Here is a 20,716-nt window from a genome sequence, read left to right as displayed (position 1 = left end):
ACCAAATATCTATTAAATATACATCTCTCATTCAAGTTCAAAGCATCAGAGGAGACTGCTAAACCCCAGCATTTACAAGCAAGTCTGGACGCCCCGTGTCCCGTCCCGTTAAGGCCCCCGGGCATTTGGCTTTCTGTTGAACTGACCGGACAGAACGAAAACACGTCGGAAGCGAGACAGAGGGAGAAAGCAAGCGAGAGCATCTCCACAGCAATAGCGTGACTCTAAAGCTCAGGATATGAGAAACTCTGGGCGGTCACTCCAGCTCATGAAGATTAGAGTTAGATGGGGTTAGAAACCATAATAGAAGCCATCCTGCCTTAAGTGTTCATAAATTACAGTCCAAAGGATTTTTTTTTTTTACATTGTTTATATAAAGGTTATTAAAAAAAAAAAAACACTTCTATGACTCCTACGCGACAGTTTTGAAGGTCTGCAGTATCAAGTTGGTTTGGTGGATGAGCCGGTTGGCACTGGTAAACACATTTATTGCCCTGGAACAAAGGTGGAGAGGGAAGGAATATAAATTACATCTGAACACATATTAATGATGTAGACGAAATCACAAACGCTATGCAATGAAATTCCAGGGTTCTTCAGGCAAAGACCTGGTTTAGGTTAACACTTCATTCAAAATGAGCTGAAAAATACCAAAAAGTGCTGTGTGTGGGTGAAATGCCCATTTTCCAAACGATAGAAGGACAAAAAGTACACATATTACGAGTTCATAAACCATTGTCATCATTTTCTCCTCTGCTCTAAAAAGATTATAACTTTTAAAGTCATGCAATCATAATAATATACACTATTGTTCAAAAGTTTGTCAATAAGATTTTTTTTTGTGCAAAGATGCATTAAATTGATTAAATATGTCAGTAATGACATTTATGTTACAGAAGTTCTATTTCATAAATGCTGTTCTTTCGAACTTTCTATTCATCAAAACATCAAAAAACAGATCACAGTTTCCACAAATATATGAAGCAGCACAACGGTTTTTAATATTGATAATAATAAATGTTTCCTGAGCAGCAAATCAGCATATTGGAATGATTTCTGAAGGATCATGTGACACTGAAGACTGGAGTAATGATGCTGAAAATTCAGCTTTGATCACAGCAATAAATTACATTTTAAAATACATTTAAATTAAAACAGGTTTTTAAATTCAAATAATATTTTACATTATTACCGCTTATTGCATTTTTTATCAAATAAATGCACCCTTCTTCAAAAACATTTTTAAAAAATCTTATAGAGCCCAAACTTTTGAATTCTATCATTTATGTTATCAAATGCATACATGTCCACAAGGTACTCAAGTTATATTTTTTACTTTAATATGCCACATTTCTCCATGGTTTTATGGAAAATAATGTCAAATGCAACAAAATAATGAATTATGTTGAAGCTGGTTGTCAATAAAAAAGAATCATTAAACTTATTAAGCATTATTATGTTATTTAGTTCATAACAGATCATTAAAACCACAACACTGCTTATCTGAAGCCTCACCTATGGATTTGTTATTTAATTTCCAAATCAAATTCCATTTACTATGTTTCTGTTGTGTTGACAAACTTTCTTCCAAGAACTTTCCATTACAAATATGAAAAAGCTTTTTTGCAAAGAAAAAATGCAAATAATAAAGGTGAAGATAATTAGGTAATTCTTAAAACTTCCATACTTTCCGTCTTTGAAGTATGTTTTCAGAGTGTCACTGAAGCTTTTTGAGTGCTTCACAAACTCTTTCTTCTGATGCTCAAGTGCCTGGAAAACACAAAGCCATTTTAATTTCTTCCTTCAGTAAGTGAGGGATAGAGATGATGTTATACAGTATACGGACTGCACGCGTGTGTGGGTGTTAGGGTTGGGCCGATAAACGATGCCATCGTCCATCGCCGATGGCTGATAGACTTCACGATGTTGCGCCGGTATCGTGATTCCCCCCCCCCTTTGAATGCACGATCGCTTTTTAGTTTCACTAGCACTTTCAAGATTCGCGATCGCACGTACTCTGTTTATACTATGGAGCGGCAGTACTTGTAACACACTTTACAAGATTATATGTTTGTCAGTGGTACTAAGGATCTGCTAATCATTCGCCATCATCCTCAGTCATCTCTCCTTACACCGTGTCTACACCGGACGGGACAGTTGTCGTGTCGTGCCGCATCAGCTAAAGACTGTCTATACTGGACATGACAAAGCGACCGTTGAAAATCATTTGAAATTTGTGTCAGCACGTTGATGTTATACAGTATACGGACTGCACGCGTGTGTGGGTGTTAGGGTTGGGCCGATAAACGATGCCATCGTCCATCGCCGATGGCTGATAGACTTCACGATGTTGCGCCGGTATAGACAGTGACCAGTGTAGACAGCATCACTGATTATAATGTGTTCTATTGACTGATCTATATATAATTAATCTCTATTATAGATCAGTGGTTCTATAGTATTTTGTCACGCCGCACCGCTCGCATCCGGTGTAGACACGGTGTTAGGAATCGTTAGTTGTTTTCCCTTATAAGGATTCACGTCATCGTCCATCTCGATGTTTCACTGTAGACATCGTCCGATGCCAAATTTGTAGACATCGCCCAACCCTAGTGGGTGTGTGTGTGGGGTCACTTACCCTTCTGTTCTGGTACTGGTATTTCTTAAAGACGTTGTTCACTGTGTCCAGTAGTTCTTTTATGGCACTGGCTATATCTCTGTGAAAACCAATTAAAAACATATCAGAAATACTGTATGAATGTCTCAGTCATGTGACGTTTTATGCTTTTTATTAGCCATATTTATGACATTGAGCAAGGAAAATAATAGTGGTGAATACACAAGATTTTACTGTTAATGTTAACTGTTACTGTTTTCACAAACAACTAGGGTTGTCAAAACTAGTCTGTACTGAAATGTAAAAAATATGACGATGCCAGCATTTCCCACTAGCATTTTGAGCACTGTTGAGAGGATTCTTAAACACCTCTGATTGGCCATTGTGCTCATACGCTCAAAAGATATGTCTGTGATTGGCTACAATGATCATTACTTCACACTCTTCACCGAGCGCTTAAACAGATACACACGAGAGCCACGTCTATCAGCGGATCCGTCAATGAGCAGATATATTAGGGATCCGCTGATAGACTACATACAACTGTCAAAATTATAAAGATTTTAAAACTGTCAGAAATTGCTGAGTGAAAAATTAACCAGATGTCAAATATTGACTTCAAATATTACAGAAACTCTGTCAGGGCATGTGCACATGTCAAAACTGATGTAATGAAAGGCAAACCATGACGCAAAGGGGAAAAATAAAGGTAAGTGAAATTTTTTGTGAGTATTTGTGGGCATAAAAACGCTCTCACTTGATTGTCTGCAGGAAACGGACTCGGTCGTTGATTTCGTCAGGGATTTTGCTGAGGATCTGTTTCAGAGCGCGAGCTCTTTCATTCAGGTCCTGGAACTCCCGCTCAGGCCTGTCAATCATGTACTCTGCACACAAAGTACACGCCCACAGGAAACACTCAGTCACCACGTCAACAACAGATGACTTGCCTCTAATAGCCTGCCATTAACATGCGATGCACTTAAAGACATAATGGAACTTTTAACTACTTTTAATGGCCAACCATGATTGACAACCATCAGAGAAACCGTAATGCGTTCCCCTGAACAAAAGTGAAGAAACTTCTATATAATCCTGTAAAGTATGGTAACACAGTCAGGCACCTCACAAACACAGCGTATACAAGGATAGATTACAGAAGGAAGATCAAATGAGGATTTTCCTATGGGCTTGGATTAAATTTGGAAGTACATTTATTATTCTTTACATTTCAAATCAACACAAATGAGCATTATCCGGAAACCCGGTGCGTGGCTGCGCATTCATTAGCAGTATAAATCTGAACATGTCAAAAACACTTGCAAAAAGCACAAAATTAAATTATGAGGGAAAATACATTCCAGTCATTACCAGGGTGGTTTAATTCATGAGGAAACAGCTCCCCCTAGAGGCACGAGGCCACAACGTTAACAACACTTTGCATTGCAAACCAGACTGTTCCTTCCCTCTTCGAAAACGTGGAAAATCATACACACCCTCAACATCGTCGGCAGCCAAGCGTAATAAAGACTCGGTGAAGTTGATCTCCACGTTCTTCTTCTCCAGAATTTTCATGATAATATCCTGAGTCAGTCCCGGGTTCTCCTTTTCTGCCTGACATGAACAAACCCAGAGCACAAGTCAGTCCAACACAACCACAGGTGTGCTGAATTATGAAGAGGAAAGCAATCAATATTTCAAACTTTTCATATCTTCAAACTTTAGAGATCGTTTCATTTGATTAAATATTGACTTTTAATCAATATTCTATGTATATTACTACTACTTGGAAAAGAAAAATGATAATGTCAAAGTGCTTTCATGATTTGTCTTCTAATATTATGATTTATATGACTGTTACACAACAATATTACAAATCCATGAATGGAAATGGGGCTGCTGAGACAGCAAAAGCAACCCACGCTAGAAAAACTATGATTTTCTTGCTGAAATCTCATGGTAAGTGAGATATTTCAGGAAAGACGAAGAAAAAAAACCCCAGAAGACTCCTAATCAAAACTGGAACTGCACTTTTGTAGCATCTTTTCCTCTCCTGTGATCCATTTATAATGTTAGTCAAGGTTTTCACGATAAACCAAAAACTGGTACTCATGACTAACTTTCTCTGGTCCTTATAATAAAAGCGGATGTTTTGTTACAGTGTGTTTAAAATGTTATCTTTATATGCAAATGGCCTCTGCTATGATCAGGTGCATCGGGATAGGCAAAGTTGCTGAATATGACATGTAAAATTGGCCGTAATATGCAAATGCTTTGAAAATATGTCAATAAAATGACAATTTCCAAATGACCCTCCTTTTGCGGTTTAGATTCCACCTTTAGAACTCTTCTTCCAAGAGATCAAGGAAAATAGAAACTACTGCCTATATAGCTATTTGACCTCTGACTAACAGAAAAGGAATATCAGCAGAAAAGGAGTCGTTTCAGAGGTGGAGCAGTTACTACATTATGAAAAAAGATTATGAATATATATTCTTTCTCTGGAATAACAAGCACTGATGAATCCAGGAACAAGTAAATGGGATCCATTTTGATTTCTACTTGATGTAGATGAAATTATTTTGATTTTCTGACACATTAAAAAAAATAAAAATCAAGCTGAAGAAACGATACTGACTGAATCACGTCATATTTACTCACTTTTATGAAAGCTGCTCTCAGAGTCTGTGCCGCAGACAGATTTACTCTCTCCAGCTGTAAGACACACAAAAGCCATTTTAATTTACTGCAAGATGAAGCGGGCTGTTTGCTTTTAGTGTTGCACACATTACACACAGTCATTATCACCACATTAAAATGGAAATATAGTTGGTTGTAGGTGAAGATTTTGCCTCTAATTAAATAGAAACATAAATTAACCCACAGAAGCATAAATAGGCTGTGTTAACTGTGCTCATATGTATGAAGATGAAATGTTACAAAAGATTTCTATTTTAAAATAACATTTTTCTTGAGCAGCAAATCAGCATGTTAGAATGATTTCTGAAGGATCATGTGACACTGAAGACTGGAGTAATGATGCTGAAAATTCAGCTTTACATCACAGGAATAAATGACATTTGAAAATATATTACAACGGAAAATGGTTATTTCAAATTGTAATAATATTTCTCAATATTACTGTTTTTACTGCATTTTTAATCAAATAAATGCAACCTTGGTGAGCATAAAAGACTTCTTGAAAAAACATAAAAAGAAATCTTACCAACCCTCCATTTTTGAACGGTTGTGTAACAATCTAGTAACTAAAACATTTTAGAAATTTAAGGTGCATATCTTAGAATTTTGACACAAAAAAAACCAATATATACAGTATAAACCTAAAAGAAAATAGTGATACTACAAAATGTTACTAAAGTTACAAACAAAGAAGCTAAATACATAGCATACATAAATATATATATAATTTTCCCCCCCATTTTTACAAGGCCAAGCTAGCTTCAAGTTCCTTCTTTTAGTTATTCACTTTTCAATGCTGATACAATCCTCATATCATTGTGAAGCTAAATGACAACTTCAGTTATCCTATTATCGTTCAGTCTGTTAAAATAATGTTAAAACAACCAGAACTAGTCTTCTCAGTATAACAACCGAGAGCAGTGCGACTGTGTGTGTAGTCCTTCCTGAGCATATGGGTGTGAATCATTTGCATCTGTTCAGTTTGTGTCAACACAACCATTACTGAACTCTCTCCTACCGGGGACTGACCACCGTACCTCATTGAAGACAGGGTACATCACGGCGTAGAGCGTCATGGATACCATCGAGGTCGCGTCCGCTTCATTCTTCATCTCTTCCATTGTCATCCTCGTCAGGGCGCGGGAAGGGATGGGGGGAGCGTCATTCACTCCTGGGGGCTCGCGATGAGGGTGGCCCAGACAATCGCTGAAAGAAACCCCAATGAGGAAGAGATTATAAAAGGGTAGCGGGATTTCATTTCACAGGTAAGGAAATGACATTTTCAACCTGCGTTCAAAAGGTAGACGTGATAGCCATGGGAAAGCGCCAAGTTTTCGGTGAGATTTAGGCCCCTCAAGACTAAAGGAATGAGACACGTGGCCAGTGCAAGAAAAATAAAGGCTGTTTCCGAGACTGTGAGCCCATGCCTTATAGTTCGATTTTAAATTAGCCTTATCGAGTTGTACGGACCAAAGACAATAATGATTGCAAGGAAAATCTTAAGTAGACATAACTAAATATAAAAACAGCAAATAAAGACCCATTCACACACAGAACGGTAGGGCTGGGACAATAAATCAATGCAACGCGAATCGAGAAATGATTCTGCATCGATTCTGAGAGTTTCCGAAGGCATCGCGATTCTCTCTTGAATCGATTCTGAGCTTAGTTTTTAACAGCAGATGGCACTGCGTACTTTAGAAATAGCCGAATTCTGCTTGCTTCCAGTTCCTTACACACGCACCATTTAAATAATCATTCATAAAGTTTGAAAAGTTTGAAGCGAATTACAAGGATGTTCACAGTGGGCTGTGTTTACATTAATCTCTTAACAGCAGATGGCACTGCGTGCTTTAGAAATAGCCGTATTCTGCTTGCTTCCAGTTCCTTACACACGCACCACTTGCACCTACAATAATCATTCATAAAGTTCGAAAAGGTTGAAGCGAATTACAAGGATGTTCACACAGTGGGCTGTTTACATTAATCTCACATCATAAAAGCATAAAAGCCAATGTGCAAGTACATTTAACCACTTACATTACTCAGCCGAACGCACAAGCACTCTTCTTTGTGAGTATTTGAATGTGCGGTTAAAAACTAGCCTAGAGCACCATCTGCTGTTAAAAACTAAGCTCAGAATCGATTTGAAAGAGAATCACGATGCATTCCGAAAATCTCAGAATCATTCCACGAATCGTGATGCATCGATTTATTGTCCCAGCTAGTGTTGTCAAAAGACCCGGTACTTCGGTACCAAGTCGCTGTTATTAGAGTAGTTAATCGTTAACATAAGCGCAGCTAACACTAATATAATGAGCATTAGAATGAAGTTTCTTTATTAACTATTTAATGCTCCTATAACTTTTATTAGGGTTAAAAAACAGGAGGACATGATGATATTTACTATTTTTACACACCAGAGGCTTTTAAATGAATTGTGAATCTAAAATAGGCGTGTTAGAGAATGTACAAATGGTTAACATTGTTTGTGTCATATCAGTCAGAAAAGCAGTTCTGGGCTTTTTTTTTTTTAGCTAACTTAGTTGTTATTCTTGGCTGAATAACTCTAGAAGGTTTTAAAAGCCCTTTAAAATTAAATATGTACACAGTTTGGATTAAATGAAAATATAGTCAAATTTTTTAATTAGCATGTTTTTGTGTTTTGCTTTGGTACCGTAATTGGTACAGAGAACAGTGGATTTTCACTGGTATTGTACCGAATACTGAAATTTTGGTACCGTGACAACACTAGTCCCAGCCCTAAAGAACGGTAATAAATTAGCATCCACACTAACGTATGAGAATGTTCGGCTTATTATAAGTACGTGCTGCAGTTTTGTCGTCTGCCGATTTAAATTCTCAAGTGGATTCTGATTGGCTGTCAATGTTTTTAACCATTCATTAGCTAGAAAAAATTGTTCTGAAAATGGTTCCAACATCAGTGTCGTTACCATTGTAGTTATGGTGTGCGCTTATTCTCCTCCCCCAGTGGGCGATGTTAAGAGTCATATTACAAAATTGAAAAAAAAAAGAATTACAAAAATACAATATTTTATAATCAAATATTTTTCTAATCTTGGCAAAACATATTTTCAGAGAGTTCTCAAAGTTTCATATTTGGTGAATATTTTGTGATAGAAGTAATACTGTGACAGGAAAATGCATTCCAAAAAATCCAATTTTGGTAAAGCACCCTAAAGAAAATGTTACAAGAAACTCAATTTTTGTAATAACAACTTCAAATTTGGAACACAAGCGATTTTAGATTCCAAAATATTTATTTTATATGAAAAATATTTATTTATAATATCGATATATAATAGTACAGTATATAGTAAATTTTTTACAACATTATAAGGAAAATGCAACAAATAAAGGCTTGTTCACACAACAAGATCCATCCCACTGTATGATAATGTTTTGTTTATTATAAGCATGAGATGCAGATTTGTCTTCTGCCTCTTTAAATGCTTGAGTTAATTCTGATTGGCTGTAATTGTTTTTAATATTCATCAGCTGAAAAAAAAAAAAAAAAAAAAAAAAAGAAATCAGTTTTTTTAAAAAGGATTCCGACAATATTGTTCCTAAATTTGATTATCATTATAGCTGAAGTATGGATTTCCCAGTTCGCATAGGACTAGAACTAGGGCTGCTCGATTATGGCAAAAATCATAATAACGATTATTTTGGTCAATATTGTAATCACGATTATTTAACACGATTATGAGTGGGCTATATGACCAAAACTTGATATGAGTGATTTATATAAGGATAGTGACATATAATAAATATATATTTTATGTAAATAAGGTTGCTATGACACCTACATTTTAGAGACCAGAGAAATTTCACAATTCTCAATACCACAGCAGAGTATTAGGGTAGCTGGTATTAGTAACAAACAAACATAGTCTTCACGATTATTTAAAACGATTATTAGTGGGCCATATGACCAAAACTTTATATGAAAGATTTATTTAAAGATAATGATATATATCAAATATATATTTTATGTAAATAAGGTTGCTATGACACCTACATTTTAGAGACCAGAGAAATTTCACAATTCTCAATACCACAGCAGAGTATTAGGGTAGCTGGTATTAGTAACAAACAAACAAAAAAGTCCTCAATTTATAGAAATTAATTAAACTGTCAGTAAAAAAAAAGCCAAGGACAAATGCAATAGAATAAAAAAATACAAATGAAACAAACTGTGCTTTAAGGTTTTTTTATGCAAGTCTTAAGTATTCAGTTAACAGAAATTAATAACCAAACGTAAAATAAAATGGCATAGTCTGGGTAAGAATTAAACTTTCTTTGTTTCTTATTAAAGCTTCAAAAGTCCTTCACTCAAAAGCAGTGTGTGATTTTGAATTTGTCAATTTACTGTTACATACATATTTTCATTCTCAACTGTTTATGTTCATTTATTACATGACCGACGAAGGTTTACGTGAATAAACACTAAGAGCCGCATTTTGACACATTTTTCATCGCAAGTTCTCTTTTGCACTTTTAAAAACATGAATAAATTTAATACACTTAAACAAATCAAGCACATCCCACTTTGCAAAAGTCACGTTACATGATTATACTGATTTGCATGTGAAATTAGGCTTTTATGGAGGAGCGAAAGCGCACCGCTGGAAAGGGGGCGGAATGGGGCGCAATAATTGTTTTATCTAGATTATTGTATTTTCATAATTGTTGGAGGCCGAAATCGAAACCATTTTTCGATTAATTGCACAGCCCTAACTAGAACGATTATGAATCTTTATAGTTACAGTTATCTTTATAGCTTTGGTGTGAACAGGCCTTAAGTCACCTTATTTCTTCTCAACATCCACAACAACATGCCAAAGTGTTTATTCCTTCACCCAACACGTGTGAAACAATAGCGCTTGTTGTTATCTGCAGAAGGTCACAGTTCCTCTCAAGCTACAAGGAACATTACAAACCGCTGAAAGTGAGGCACGCTTATCTCAATGCTGTCGATTCAGACTAATGGACAGGAGGCCGTGAGTCATTTCCACCTGATCGGAAGGCCTTTGGCCCCGCGGTGGGAGGCGGCCTTATCTGGGTGACATTCACAGGGATCTCTGTGACGTCGTCACATAGAGCAGGACTATGGTTGGAAATACCAGCACTCCTCTTATAAAACACGGTTGCCAGGTTACATATGCATTATAATGACTCACCTTTTTCCTCCTGACAAAGGCCAACCAACACCTGATTCCTGTAGTGTCTCTAGTCAGAGTTTGACCCTGGCACTGAAACGGGTAACGCCCTAACGCAGGTGAATCTTGAATTAAATCCACCTATACTACATTTTTACCTTATAAATACATGAGAGATTAATTAAGCTAGAGAAAGTGAGTCAACATATTCACTGTCAAGTAAGGGAAAATTCTGCCACTTAATAAACCACAGCATTATGAAATTAAGCAGCTATGCATGACTATTAAGCCCCGTTCACACTACAAGCGACACGCAACGGCAAAGTGACACAATCCCATTCATTTCAATGGAGAGCTGGCAATTTCCGGCGACACGAGCGACAGTGAGCGACAGCGGCCGTTGGTGACCGGATGGGGCGTGTCCAGCGACGCGACAAAGTTCAGAATCCTTCAACTTTATGCAAATGAATAGCGACTTTCGGGAGCGACAGCCAATAGGAAAGAAGACGGTAGAGCTCATGTGATCATTCTCCTCTCACGTCATAGATAAACATGCGCAATGGAAGAAAGTAGGCTCTATAATCTAAAATTAATTTAGATTATATTTAGTCTTTTGCCTCCAAAATGTTTGTACTTAGCGGCAAGAAACCTGATTCGCTGTCAAGGCAACCAGTATTGAGAACGCCCACTAGACAAAAGTCGCTGCTAATGTGAATGGGGCTTTAGGGTTGGGTATAGGGATGGGCGATATGGGCTTTAAAATATATCACGATAATTTCTGATATTTATTGCGATAACGATATATCAAATGAAAATTAAACCCTTTTATTTTTTGGCAAACAAACTGAGGTTTACTGTTGAAATTAATACATGGAAGAAAAATTGTGTGAATATTCCTTTAAAACATTTTTTTAATAGGCTAATAATTGTATTATTTTTTCTACAATTAAGTGATTCATCTGGTTGTAATATTTATTTTTATCATTTAATTGTTCTATTTAAATTTAATAGAAAATTGAATATTTAAATATGTACAATATACTGTACAAAAGTAATACAAGAGTATTATAGTTCTGTTACATGTTATTTGATTTATTCGTCCAAAATTGACGAATTCCATGGCATTCCGCGCAATAGAGTAAATTACGTTTTTATGAATGGACTCCATGATCCCATCCGCGTTTTTGCAGAAACCATATGGTCCTAGAAATGTAACCACACTTCAGAAAATTTCGGCTTGCCCTGTGTGTTGTTTGAACGAGTTGCAGGGTTGACCTCACGTCACAGGGTTTCTCTTTCCTTCTCTGTAGCGTATGCGCCCAGATGCGTTCTTAGGTACCGAAAATTGGCACCGATTGATTTAACGTGATGTTTCTTTAGAGCAGTGGTCACCAACCCTTTTAGGCCCAAGATCCCTGACCTCGGTCTTTATGAAAGACAAGATCTACCTATTGAAGAATTGATAGAAAAAGATAGATAGAATTGATAGATCGCGATCGACGGGTTGGGACCACTGCTTTAGAGAAAAGTATTATCTTTCCTATTTTTACCCAAAATAGGGTGTTGTGAGCATTACTGAGTACACACGTAATGTAATGACTGTTTAATTAATACTGGAAGCCGGAGGGCACCCTTGAGCAGAAACTCCACATATTCATAGTAGAAGTAATGCTCCAGGAAATTAATGCTCCAGGAAGAAGTATCCAGTGATCGCTGTAGCTGAATAAAACGCAGATAAAGACATTTTAACTCAGGAAACCTGAAGACAATTAGGGATGCAACGATTATAGATTTTGTTGGTACTATTATTGTCTGAGGAATAATCACGGTTTTACGATTATGACGATTATTTTAAATGACACCCTGGTCATTCTTGGTGTACCCAAAATGGTCCCACACTATCGACAAGCATTTCTCTGGTGGAAATAAAGCTTCGCTGTTTGGTCCCTCTGTCAGTTCATCTAATGCATGTAGTAGCCTCCGTGCCTCTGATAAGCACGTCATTTTAAGCTGGTGCACCGCTAGTGTAACTTTTTTCGTTTTGCGCAAGCTGCAACAGTTCCATTCCGTGTAATAGAAACACTCGGTTTAGCGGAACCTTTACGATTAATTAACCGTGACGTTTTAAAGCGCGGTTAATTGCGAAACCGGTTAATCGCTGCATCCCTAAAGACAATAAACATGCGATTGCACAAAATATATGGTATCTGTGGTCACACTGTACAGCCCTATCCAAACCTGTTCCAGATTGTAGAAGGAGCTCCTCAATTTCACGTCCGCCTTCCTTCACGTCACTCCACACAGTCGCACACAGAAATATGTCAACAACTAGACTTTATCGTTATTATTGCGGGAAGACGAATTCTTATCGTGCGGAGAATTTTTACCGGTATATCGCAAACGATAAGATATCGCCCATCCCTACCCAACACTAATGACTACAGTATATTTCATTTTAGTTTATTGCACTGTTGCATTTCCGTTAGTGAACTTTGAGTAAATAATACTTCTTTCAGTATTTTTTTGTACATCACATTATTGTAATCATATAAGTACTGCCACTGTGTAAGCCACTGTGCTCTATAGACAATGAAAAAACACATCAGTTGACCACTAAAATCACCTTTCATAAATAAATATGATTTTAAACATGTCAGAATACGATGGTTTTTCAAGCTGATGTTGACCAGCTGGCTCAAATCAGGGCTTAATACATATTACAGTTATGAATCAACACAATTATTCAAGTAGTCATTCAACAAATAATTTTGTCGAAATGACATTTGAGTCATTCCTCATTTGTAAGTCGCTTTGGAAAAAAGCGTCTGCTAAATGACTAAATGTAAATGTAACAAATCATTTTCCACACCAACAAAAACCTTGCGAATTTCTTCTAATGTGATTAAAAACAAACAATTCTTCCACTCAAGATTATATATATGGCAATAATAATAATTGTATCTATCTATCTATTTATCTATACACACATCTTCGAAGATCAATAATCAATAGTTAGAAATGAGTTAATACCTACAAATGCCATGAAAATGTTTCGATATTATTCTGTATATCTTCTGCAACTCAGGTTTCCTTCTATTTTCCATCAGTCTAGCCATTTTTCTCACACAATATAAACGGATCATTATACACTGAACTTTATCTGCTTCTTATACAAGTGGATATCAATTTTGAGGGTTATCAAAACATTTAAAAAAATCTATTTCATTCACAAGAGAGATCTGATGATCGACAGAAACACAAACTCAGTGACAGCTTAGCTACAAAATAAAAATAAAAACATGTATCAAATCCAACGCCGTAAACAACTGCCAGACTGATTCAAGATATCAAGATGTTTCAGGTTCACACCCAAATGTGACGTCATCATTATTTATCAAAACTGCAGTTGAGTGAAACTGTAACAACTGCCTGATTCTAATGTCTGGTCTGAAATAGATCTATGATATCAAGCTTCAGCATTTGTAATGATATAACAGCTGATTCTGATTACTGATTGGTATAAGTTCAAAGGCTATTTCATGGTAAATTTTGTCATTCTAAACCTGATTAAATTTGGTCTTAGTCTTCAGCAGGCCTACTTCTGCTGTCTTTAAAACTGATTTACTCTACATTATTAGAGCTTGAAGCCTGGAAAATACTGATCTGAGATGGGCTACCTGGCATTGGACAAAACATATAATCAATCAAATTTAAACATTAATACTTTTCTTCGTTTCTGATCTATTGTGAGGGTCTGATTAGCTGGATTGCTAAAGTCTCTGCTAGCTAGGTGACTGCTAGTCCCAAACAAATTATTTTCATAGAAATCGCAGCGAAATGAACACCGTCAATTACAGGTTAAAATTAAAAAGTGTGTTTTCAGCCTCTCCTACCTGTGTGAAGCTCGTATAGATGTTTATTTGACTGCTGATTAGCTCGGTAACTCCTTTTAATATTTTCCTTTCTGTGTGGAATCGCTCGCTAAAGACGGAAGTTTTCTGCATGACCAATCTAAAGAAGGAGGGGCGGGGCTACGTGGCAATGCGAGCCAATCAGCGAACAGCTAAGGGATAGAACGACGCGAGGTGTGACGTTCTGTAGTCCTTTAGAAGACCTCAAACGGTGCAAGGCGACACGCAGAAGCTTGACAAAGAACTGCAACACCCATAACCGCTATTTTTTAACCTCACGACGTGCAGTCAAAAGGCTGGCGTCTGTTTGAATATTATTTATTTATTTATTGTAGATGTTCTATTTAATGCAACAACATTAATTTAATACAAAATTAGCACGCGTAAGGTAACAAATAAAAGACAAAAAAAAAAAAAATCTGTCAAAAATAATGGCAATTTAAAACGAACGTTAAGCCTGACCAATCAGAAGAGAAAAGGGGCTGGACTGCTTCTCATAATAAAGGTGTGTGAGGGTCCAGAGACGAGCAGGATTTAACATCAGCATCTCGGAGCATCAGCATCTCTCTGACATCTCACGGTAAGAGATATCACGTATCGTTTATTCGTGTTATCCAAATGACATCTATCCAAAACGTATTCTGCAAGTTTTATAATTCATTAGTACGTTATATCTGGTATGATGGGCTTATTCTCTACAAGAGAGGGTGTGCAGATGTGAATGTCCTTTAATAACAAGTGATGATGGGTCTGTACATTTTCCATTTAACCTTCCTGTCATGTTTTTCTGCTCAAATTTTACATTCACAACAACATTTCTTTAAAACATAGAATTGTATTATAGGCATTTGCAGTTTTGCATATAATTCACATACATATATTCTGCACAAAACAATCTCATTTTGTAGAAATAACCAAAAACATCAACATAAACCAGAACAATCCTTGCTGAAGAAAATATACATTTTAATATCATTCAACCATTTGTTTTTCTTGGCTTTATCTTCATTTTCTATTTTTAAACCCTGGGTTCAATTATTTAAATGTTTGTATTGAATATGGATACCACAGGCAGCGTTGCATGCCCACATCTGGGCGTGGGGGAAGCGTATTTGGGGATGCATAAATCATCTCCTGCAAGAAAATCCTATTTCATGTTTCTGTAGATGAGACACGCGAGGAGAGCAGAATGGAGAACGCACCTCCTTTCCAAACCCCCCTCGCTCCTGCTGGTGTAAAATAGCTGGTTTGTTCTGTGGGACGCATTCACGTGGAGATTTGGTGTGCTGGAGAGCGTGTGTAATGTGGACTATATGAGAGAGAGACAGACAGAGGAGGCCACTGAAAGAGAGGGGAGGGAAAATGAGGTGTTAAAGTGCAATCAGTTTGAGTAGGGAGGCAATGAAAGCAAGGGATCGATAAGAGAAGGATGAGGAAAGAGAGGAGACTAGAAAGCAACGGTGAAAAAAACAAGCTGCATGAAGGTGCAAAGGAGTTGGAATGGAATTGCAGCACGTTTCATGTCTAGCACACACACACACACACACACACACACATGTGGACTCCTTGGTGGTCACCTCCAATCAGTGGATATTGATTCCCAGATTGATTGCTGGTTTGCAGGCGTGCATGTGCCATTCATTTGAAAGCATGAATAACAGTGACAGTTCAAGTGCTTTCTCAAATGTATTGACACAGTTAGCAACACAAGACATGCAATATTGCACAATGTGTTTTCTAAAAAATGATGAGAATAACACAAGCATCGGTTAATATTGCTCATACTAATGGTTAAAAAAAATCCATAAGCCAAAGGATTGTAACTCTACCTGCATCGTTTGTGCAAAAAATATCTCAAATCACACTGTTTATTGAAGAAAACATTTGGTTTCTTCAACTTTGGTTAACCATTTTATTTAATTTTATTATTTTATGTTATGTTATTTTGTTTTATTTTGCATGGTGGATGATAAAATGTGTAAAATAGGTATAGTAGGTTTTTATGTCCAAACAAATTTATTTGATCAATGCTTTGGCTGATGTTTTACTTTTTTGAGAACACTGTTGGATTAGTATGTGATTTTTTTTTTTAAGAAAATAATTGTACATTTTATTACACTTTCACAAGCAATTTTTCTATAACTTGATTTTTACATTTTATTTTATTTTGCATGGTGGATGATAAAATAGTTTTAAAATAGGTATAGCAGATTTTTGTGTCCAAACAATTTTTGTAAGACTTGAATTTATTTTATTTTAATTTAATATTATTTTATTTTATTCTTTTTTAATAATTTAAATTAATCTGATTGATGTTTTGTCTGATGTTTTAAATGTTTGAGAACACTGGAGGATTAGTATGTGATTTTTTTAAGAAGATTTTTACGTTTTTCTTATTATATTTTAAAGTTTACAATACAATATAGCCAAATATGTTTTTTACAGCTGGCAAGCCAACAAACTACTAAAAAAAAACCAGAAATGTAGCAACATTTTTTTATGTGTTATAAAATTCTACTGATAAATATAAATTGTTTTATTTAATATTTAAAAAAAGTAAAATAAAAAAATATCAAATATAATAAAAATTAATAAAAAATGAGTTGGCTCATTGGGATTTTTTTTCCCGGTCTGACTGAGTTGTGTCTTCCCGCTAACACTCGTCTCTTGGCCTCAGAACAGCACAGATGGCATAAAGAGTATTAAAAACATCTGCGTTCTCTCAAAGGCTGTGTCACTAAGTGTGCAGAATATATTGAACTTCACTGTTGCTCTCTGAACAACATGTTGCTTGAGCATCTGTGATGGCCTTTCTAAACATATGCAAAGCTCCTGTTATTGATCGCTGTTCAATTATGTGTCAAGCCCGTGAACTGCATCTGCTAAACGCAGACTGGGTCAGAACAACAGACCAACATGGACCAACTATTTCTCTGCTTCTAAGAAGATCATCAGATTCCATCAGTAAAAATCCGTTTGATTTGTGCAATACTAAATATTAAGGAATACTAAGGACATTCACAAAATCCACACTCCATTGTGTGGATGAATTGTGGAAGAGCAGATCACACTCACATGTGCTCATCACATATGCTTCTGTGTATACGTGTATAACATTAAGGCTGCTTTCCTTGAATTCAATATATTCATTTAAAATTAATTGCTATTAAATGCACATATTAATATATGCTGAGACTAATTTCTCTGATATCCTTGCATAAATTGTCTGGTTATCTTTAAGGTTGGGATGCAATTGTATCATGCTAGTCTTTTGTGCATATAAATGAAGTGCAGTCAAAATTAACATTTTAAAAATATGGTTATAATTAAATGTAATATTTGTTATTAATATTTTATAATATTATTTTTATTTAATTGTTTTTAATAATAAGCTGAAGTGAAGCCATACTATTTTAATATTTAGTAAGTAGTTTTATGCTTGTTATTTTAAAGATATTTGTAATGTTTTTATTTATATTTAAATATTACATTAATATATTTAAATTGTATACACATTCAAATATTTATTATTTAATTATTTTTAATAATACGCTCTAGTGAACCCATATTTTAATACTATTTAGTAAGTAGTTTTATGTTTGTTATTTAAAAAATATTTGAAATATAGTTTTATTATATTTAAATATTTTTTATATTTTAATATTCTTTTTAATAATAAGCTGTTATGAACCTATATTATTTTAGCACTTTAAGTAGTTTCATGTTTCTATTATGGCTATTTTTTAATATACATTTTTTACATATTTAAATGTACATTTTATAAATATTTAAAATATCTGATTTATTATTTCATTATTTTTAACAGTAAGCTCTAGTGAAGCCAGTTTTTTTTTTTTTTTTAATTAAGTAGTTTAAATTTGAGGACTTTTCAATGAATCAATATAGAAGCATTGCTGATTATAGCTGTCTCTGCTGCTGATAAGCCTTTACTGAATTGGTGTGAGTTGATGAGGAGATCTGAAGCGTCTGAGCATTGGCAGCCTGTGAACAATTGGGTTTGTCAATGTTTGGCCCTCTCGGGGGGTGATTTTGAAGGACGTCTGCATTTCTGAGTCACGTCTTCTCTCGTCAGCACATGGAGGAAGTGACTCTGCCTTTGAACTCGGGAAGAATAAAAAAAGGTTTTTAACTCCGTGTTGCTGGAAGACGTAGAGCCAAACTCAGGTAACCTGCTGTTTTAAAGAATCAGCTCACTTGAAAATGATAATTCTGTAGTCATCTCGTTCCAAACCTCTCTTCTGTGGAACCAAAGATATATATGTTAAAGAACAGGTATTATTTGGTCAAGATGTGGAATATAGCTATTATAACAACTTGTATGATGCTTTTTTACCGCTATGTGGTCATTATAAATTGTAGTATGCTACACTCTAAAAACTGCTGGGTTAAATACAACCCAGTGCTGGGTAAAATAGGGACAAACCCAGCAATTGGGCTGTTTTGACCCAGCGGTTGGGTTACTACCCAGAAGGTTGGCTTAAACATTTAACCCAACCGCTGGGTCAAAACAACCCAATTGCTGGGTTTGTCCCTATTTTACCCAGCACTGGGTTGTATTTAACCCAGCAGTTTTTAGAGTGTAGCATACTACAATTTATAATGACCACATAGCGGTAAAAAAGCATCATACAAGTTGTTATAATAGAAACCCAGCAATTGGGCTGTTTTGACCCAGCGGTTGGGTTACTACCCAGAAGGTTGGCTTAAACATTTAACCCAACCGCTGGGTCAAAACCACCCAATTGCTGGGTTTGTCCCTATTTTACCCAGCACTGGGTTGTATTTAACCCAGCATTTTTTTAGAGTGTATGCGAGCTAAATGCTTGATTTTTGCTGAAAAGCATTTGAGGGTGAGTAAATGATGACAGAAATTATATTTTTGGGTGAACTGTTCCTTTAAGGTAAAGTGCAAGCAAAGGTCAGATGGAAATGACTTTCAAATGACTTGGACAGATGGAAAGAGAGATGTGTGGCAGTCTGGTGGTCTCTAAGGTGACAGCGATTTTTGGTCCGGCTTTGTTTATTTTCCAGCAGTGAGCAGTGCTGTTGGACAGCTGTGACAGTGCAGACGGAAGGAGATCATATCACACACATACTGCAGTTAAAGCCTCTTACTCTGCCACGACGCTGTCAGGGACGAGCCAGATGCTAACCCTCTAATGATAGACGCCTGCTGCCATGTGTTGACCTGGGTGGTACAGGACTGCTGGCAGGATGAGAGCTTGCCTACTGTAAAAACCTGTTTAGCTCAGTTTTCTGCATCTATTCTCTATCTGAGGATGAAGATCAGAGTGCTAACAGTGGTTTGTCTTGTACAACAGTGCTCAGCAGGTTCCTGTGGGTGTTGATCGCTTTAATAGAGTTTAATTAAAGCTGACCCATGTCTTGCTCTTCTCTGGTCTCCGGTGGAGCTCCCACACCACTGCGCTGTCACTGCATGGCTCTTTAACTCCTCAACTAGTGTGTCTTCTCCTCTGCAGCTTTCCATATAAATATTTGGTCTCATTTCAATTCCTCGACGTACACTCGACATTTCACCTGCAGTCATATCCTGCTCCGCGCCGTCCTCTTTCTCCGTGTCCCCTTCTAAACAGCACTGCACCACTGGGTCTGTCCTCTGGAGGCTTGTGGAGCCAGGAGGGGAGAGAGATGGCAGTTTACCCAGCATGCTCTGCTCTATATGGGCCATCCTGTCAGGAAAAAGAAGGCTGATGGATGTGGATAGAGTGTTCTGGTGCCACCAACTGTGTTTCTCGCTCTGATGATGACAGATCCATCTGAATGAATGAACGATCATCTTTGGGAAATAAGAGCTCCATTCCAAACTTGATGGAAAGCCATGTTTGTTTGCTTTGATTTGCCTCCCTTATTAAAGATGAAAAATGTAAAACTTTGCTCTGCTTAGAAAAGAAAAATGAACTTGGAGATCTCTGTAATACCTTAGTTGTTTCTTCTAGCCAGCAGTGAGATTAAATGGAGAGCAAATGGAGATGTCTGCTTCTCAGATTTTTGTCAGTACCACGAATTGTGCTCTGATTTGTCAAGAAATGATGTGCAATTATATAAATTTACATTATAAGAAAAATATAAAAATATATACTCCTGAAGACCGGCATCATGGCTGCTGCTTTGCCATCAGGAATAAATTACATTTAAATATAATATTATTGACAACTGTTATTTGAAATTGTATTAATATTTCACAATATTACTCTTTTTACTGTATTTATGATCAAATAAATGCAGCCTTGGTGAGCATAAGAGACTTTTAAAAATGTTAATTCTTC

At 36.3% G+C, this 20,716-nt stretch overlaps 2 protein-coding genes across 2 annotated transcripts in view; one reads left to right on the top strand and one right to left on the bottom strand.

The window, feature by feature from the left end:
• Positions 1-350: 350 nt before the first annotated feature.
• Positions 351-14,528, bottom strand: LOC107662908 (programmed cell death protein 10-A-like). Its single transcript, XM_016453038.1, has 8 exons — positions 14,391-14,528; positions 6,352-6,520; positions 5,276-5,329; positions 4,111-4,228; positions 3,375-3,501; positions 2,639-2,717; positions 1,688-1,770; positions 351-494 (listed from the first exon to the last, which is right to left on the bottom strand). The coding sequence occupies exons 2-8, from the start codon at positions 6,439-6,441 to the stop codon at positions 413-415; spliced, it is 633 nt and encodes a 210-aa protein (XP_016308524.1). The 5' UTR covers positions 6,442-6,520; positions 14,391-14,528; the 3' UTR covers positions 351-412.
• A 260-nt stretch (positions 14,529-14,788) lies between these two features.
• The window catches only part of serpini1 (serpin peptidase inhibitor, clade I (neuroserpin), member 1), a 17,544-nt gene continuing 11,616 nt past the window's right edge, over positions 14,789-20,716 (top strand). Inside the window, exon 1 of the mRNA XM_016453042.1 lies at positions 14,789-14,988. The gene's annotated coding sequence lies outside the window, so the exon portion shown is untranslated. The remainder of the gene's footprint in view (positions 14,989-20,716) is intronic.

This window comes from Sinocyclocheilus anshuiensis, unplaced genomic scaffold (genome assembly GCF_001515605.1).
Source record: "Sinocyclocheilus anshuiensis isolate Anshui unplaced genomic scaffold, SAMN03320099.WGS_v1.1 scaffold739, whole genome shotgun sequence".
NCBI lineage: Eukaryota > Metazoa > Chordata > Actinopteri > Cypriniformes > Cyprinidae > Sinocyclocheilus > Sinocyclocheilus anshuiensis.
Note: the sequence above shows the minus strand (reverse complement) of the source record. Positions and strands in the feature narration are given on the sequence as shown.

What these genes read in the sequence shown, in the direction of transcription:
- LOC107662908 (XM_016453038.1), bottom strand. Translation starts at nt 6,441, where the DNA reads ATGACAATGGAAGAGATGAAGAATGAAGCGGACGCGACCTCGATGGTA. An exon ending in TGTACCCTGTCTTCAATGAG is followed by an intron (nt 5,330 to 6,351) that starts GTACGGTGGTCA and finishes TGTGTCTTACAG; the next exon opens with CTGGAGAGAGTAAATCTGTC. An exon ending in ACCAGTACCAGAACAGAAGG is followed by an intron (nt 1,771 to 2,638) that starts GTAAGTGACCCC and finishes TGTGTTTTCCAG; the next exon opens with GCACTTGAGCATCAGAAGAA.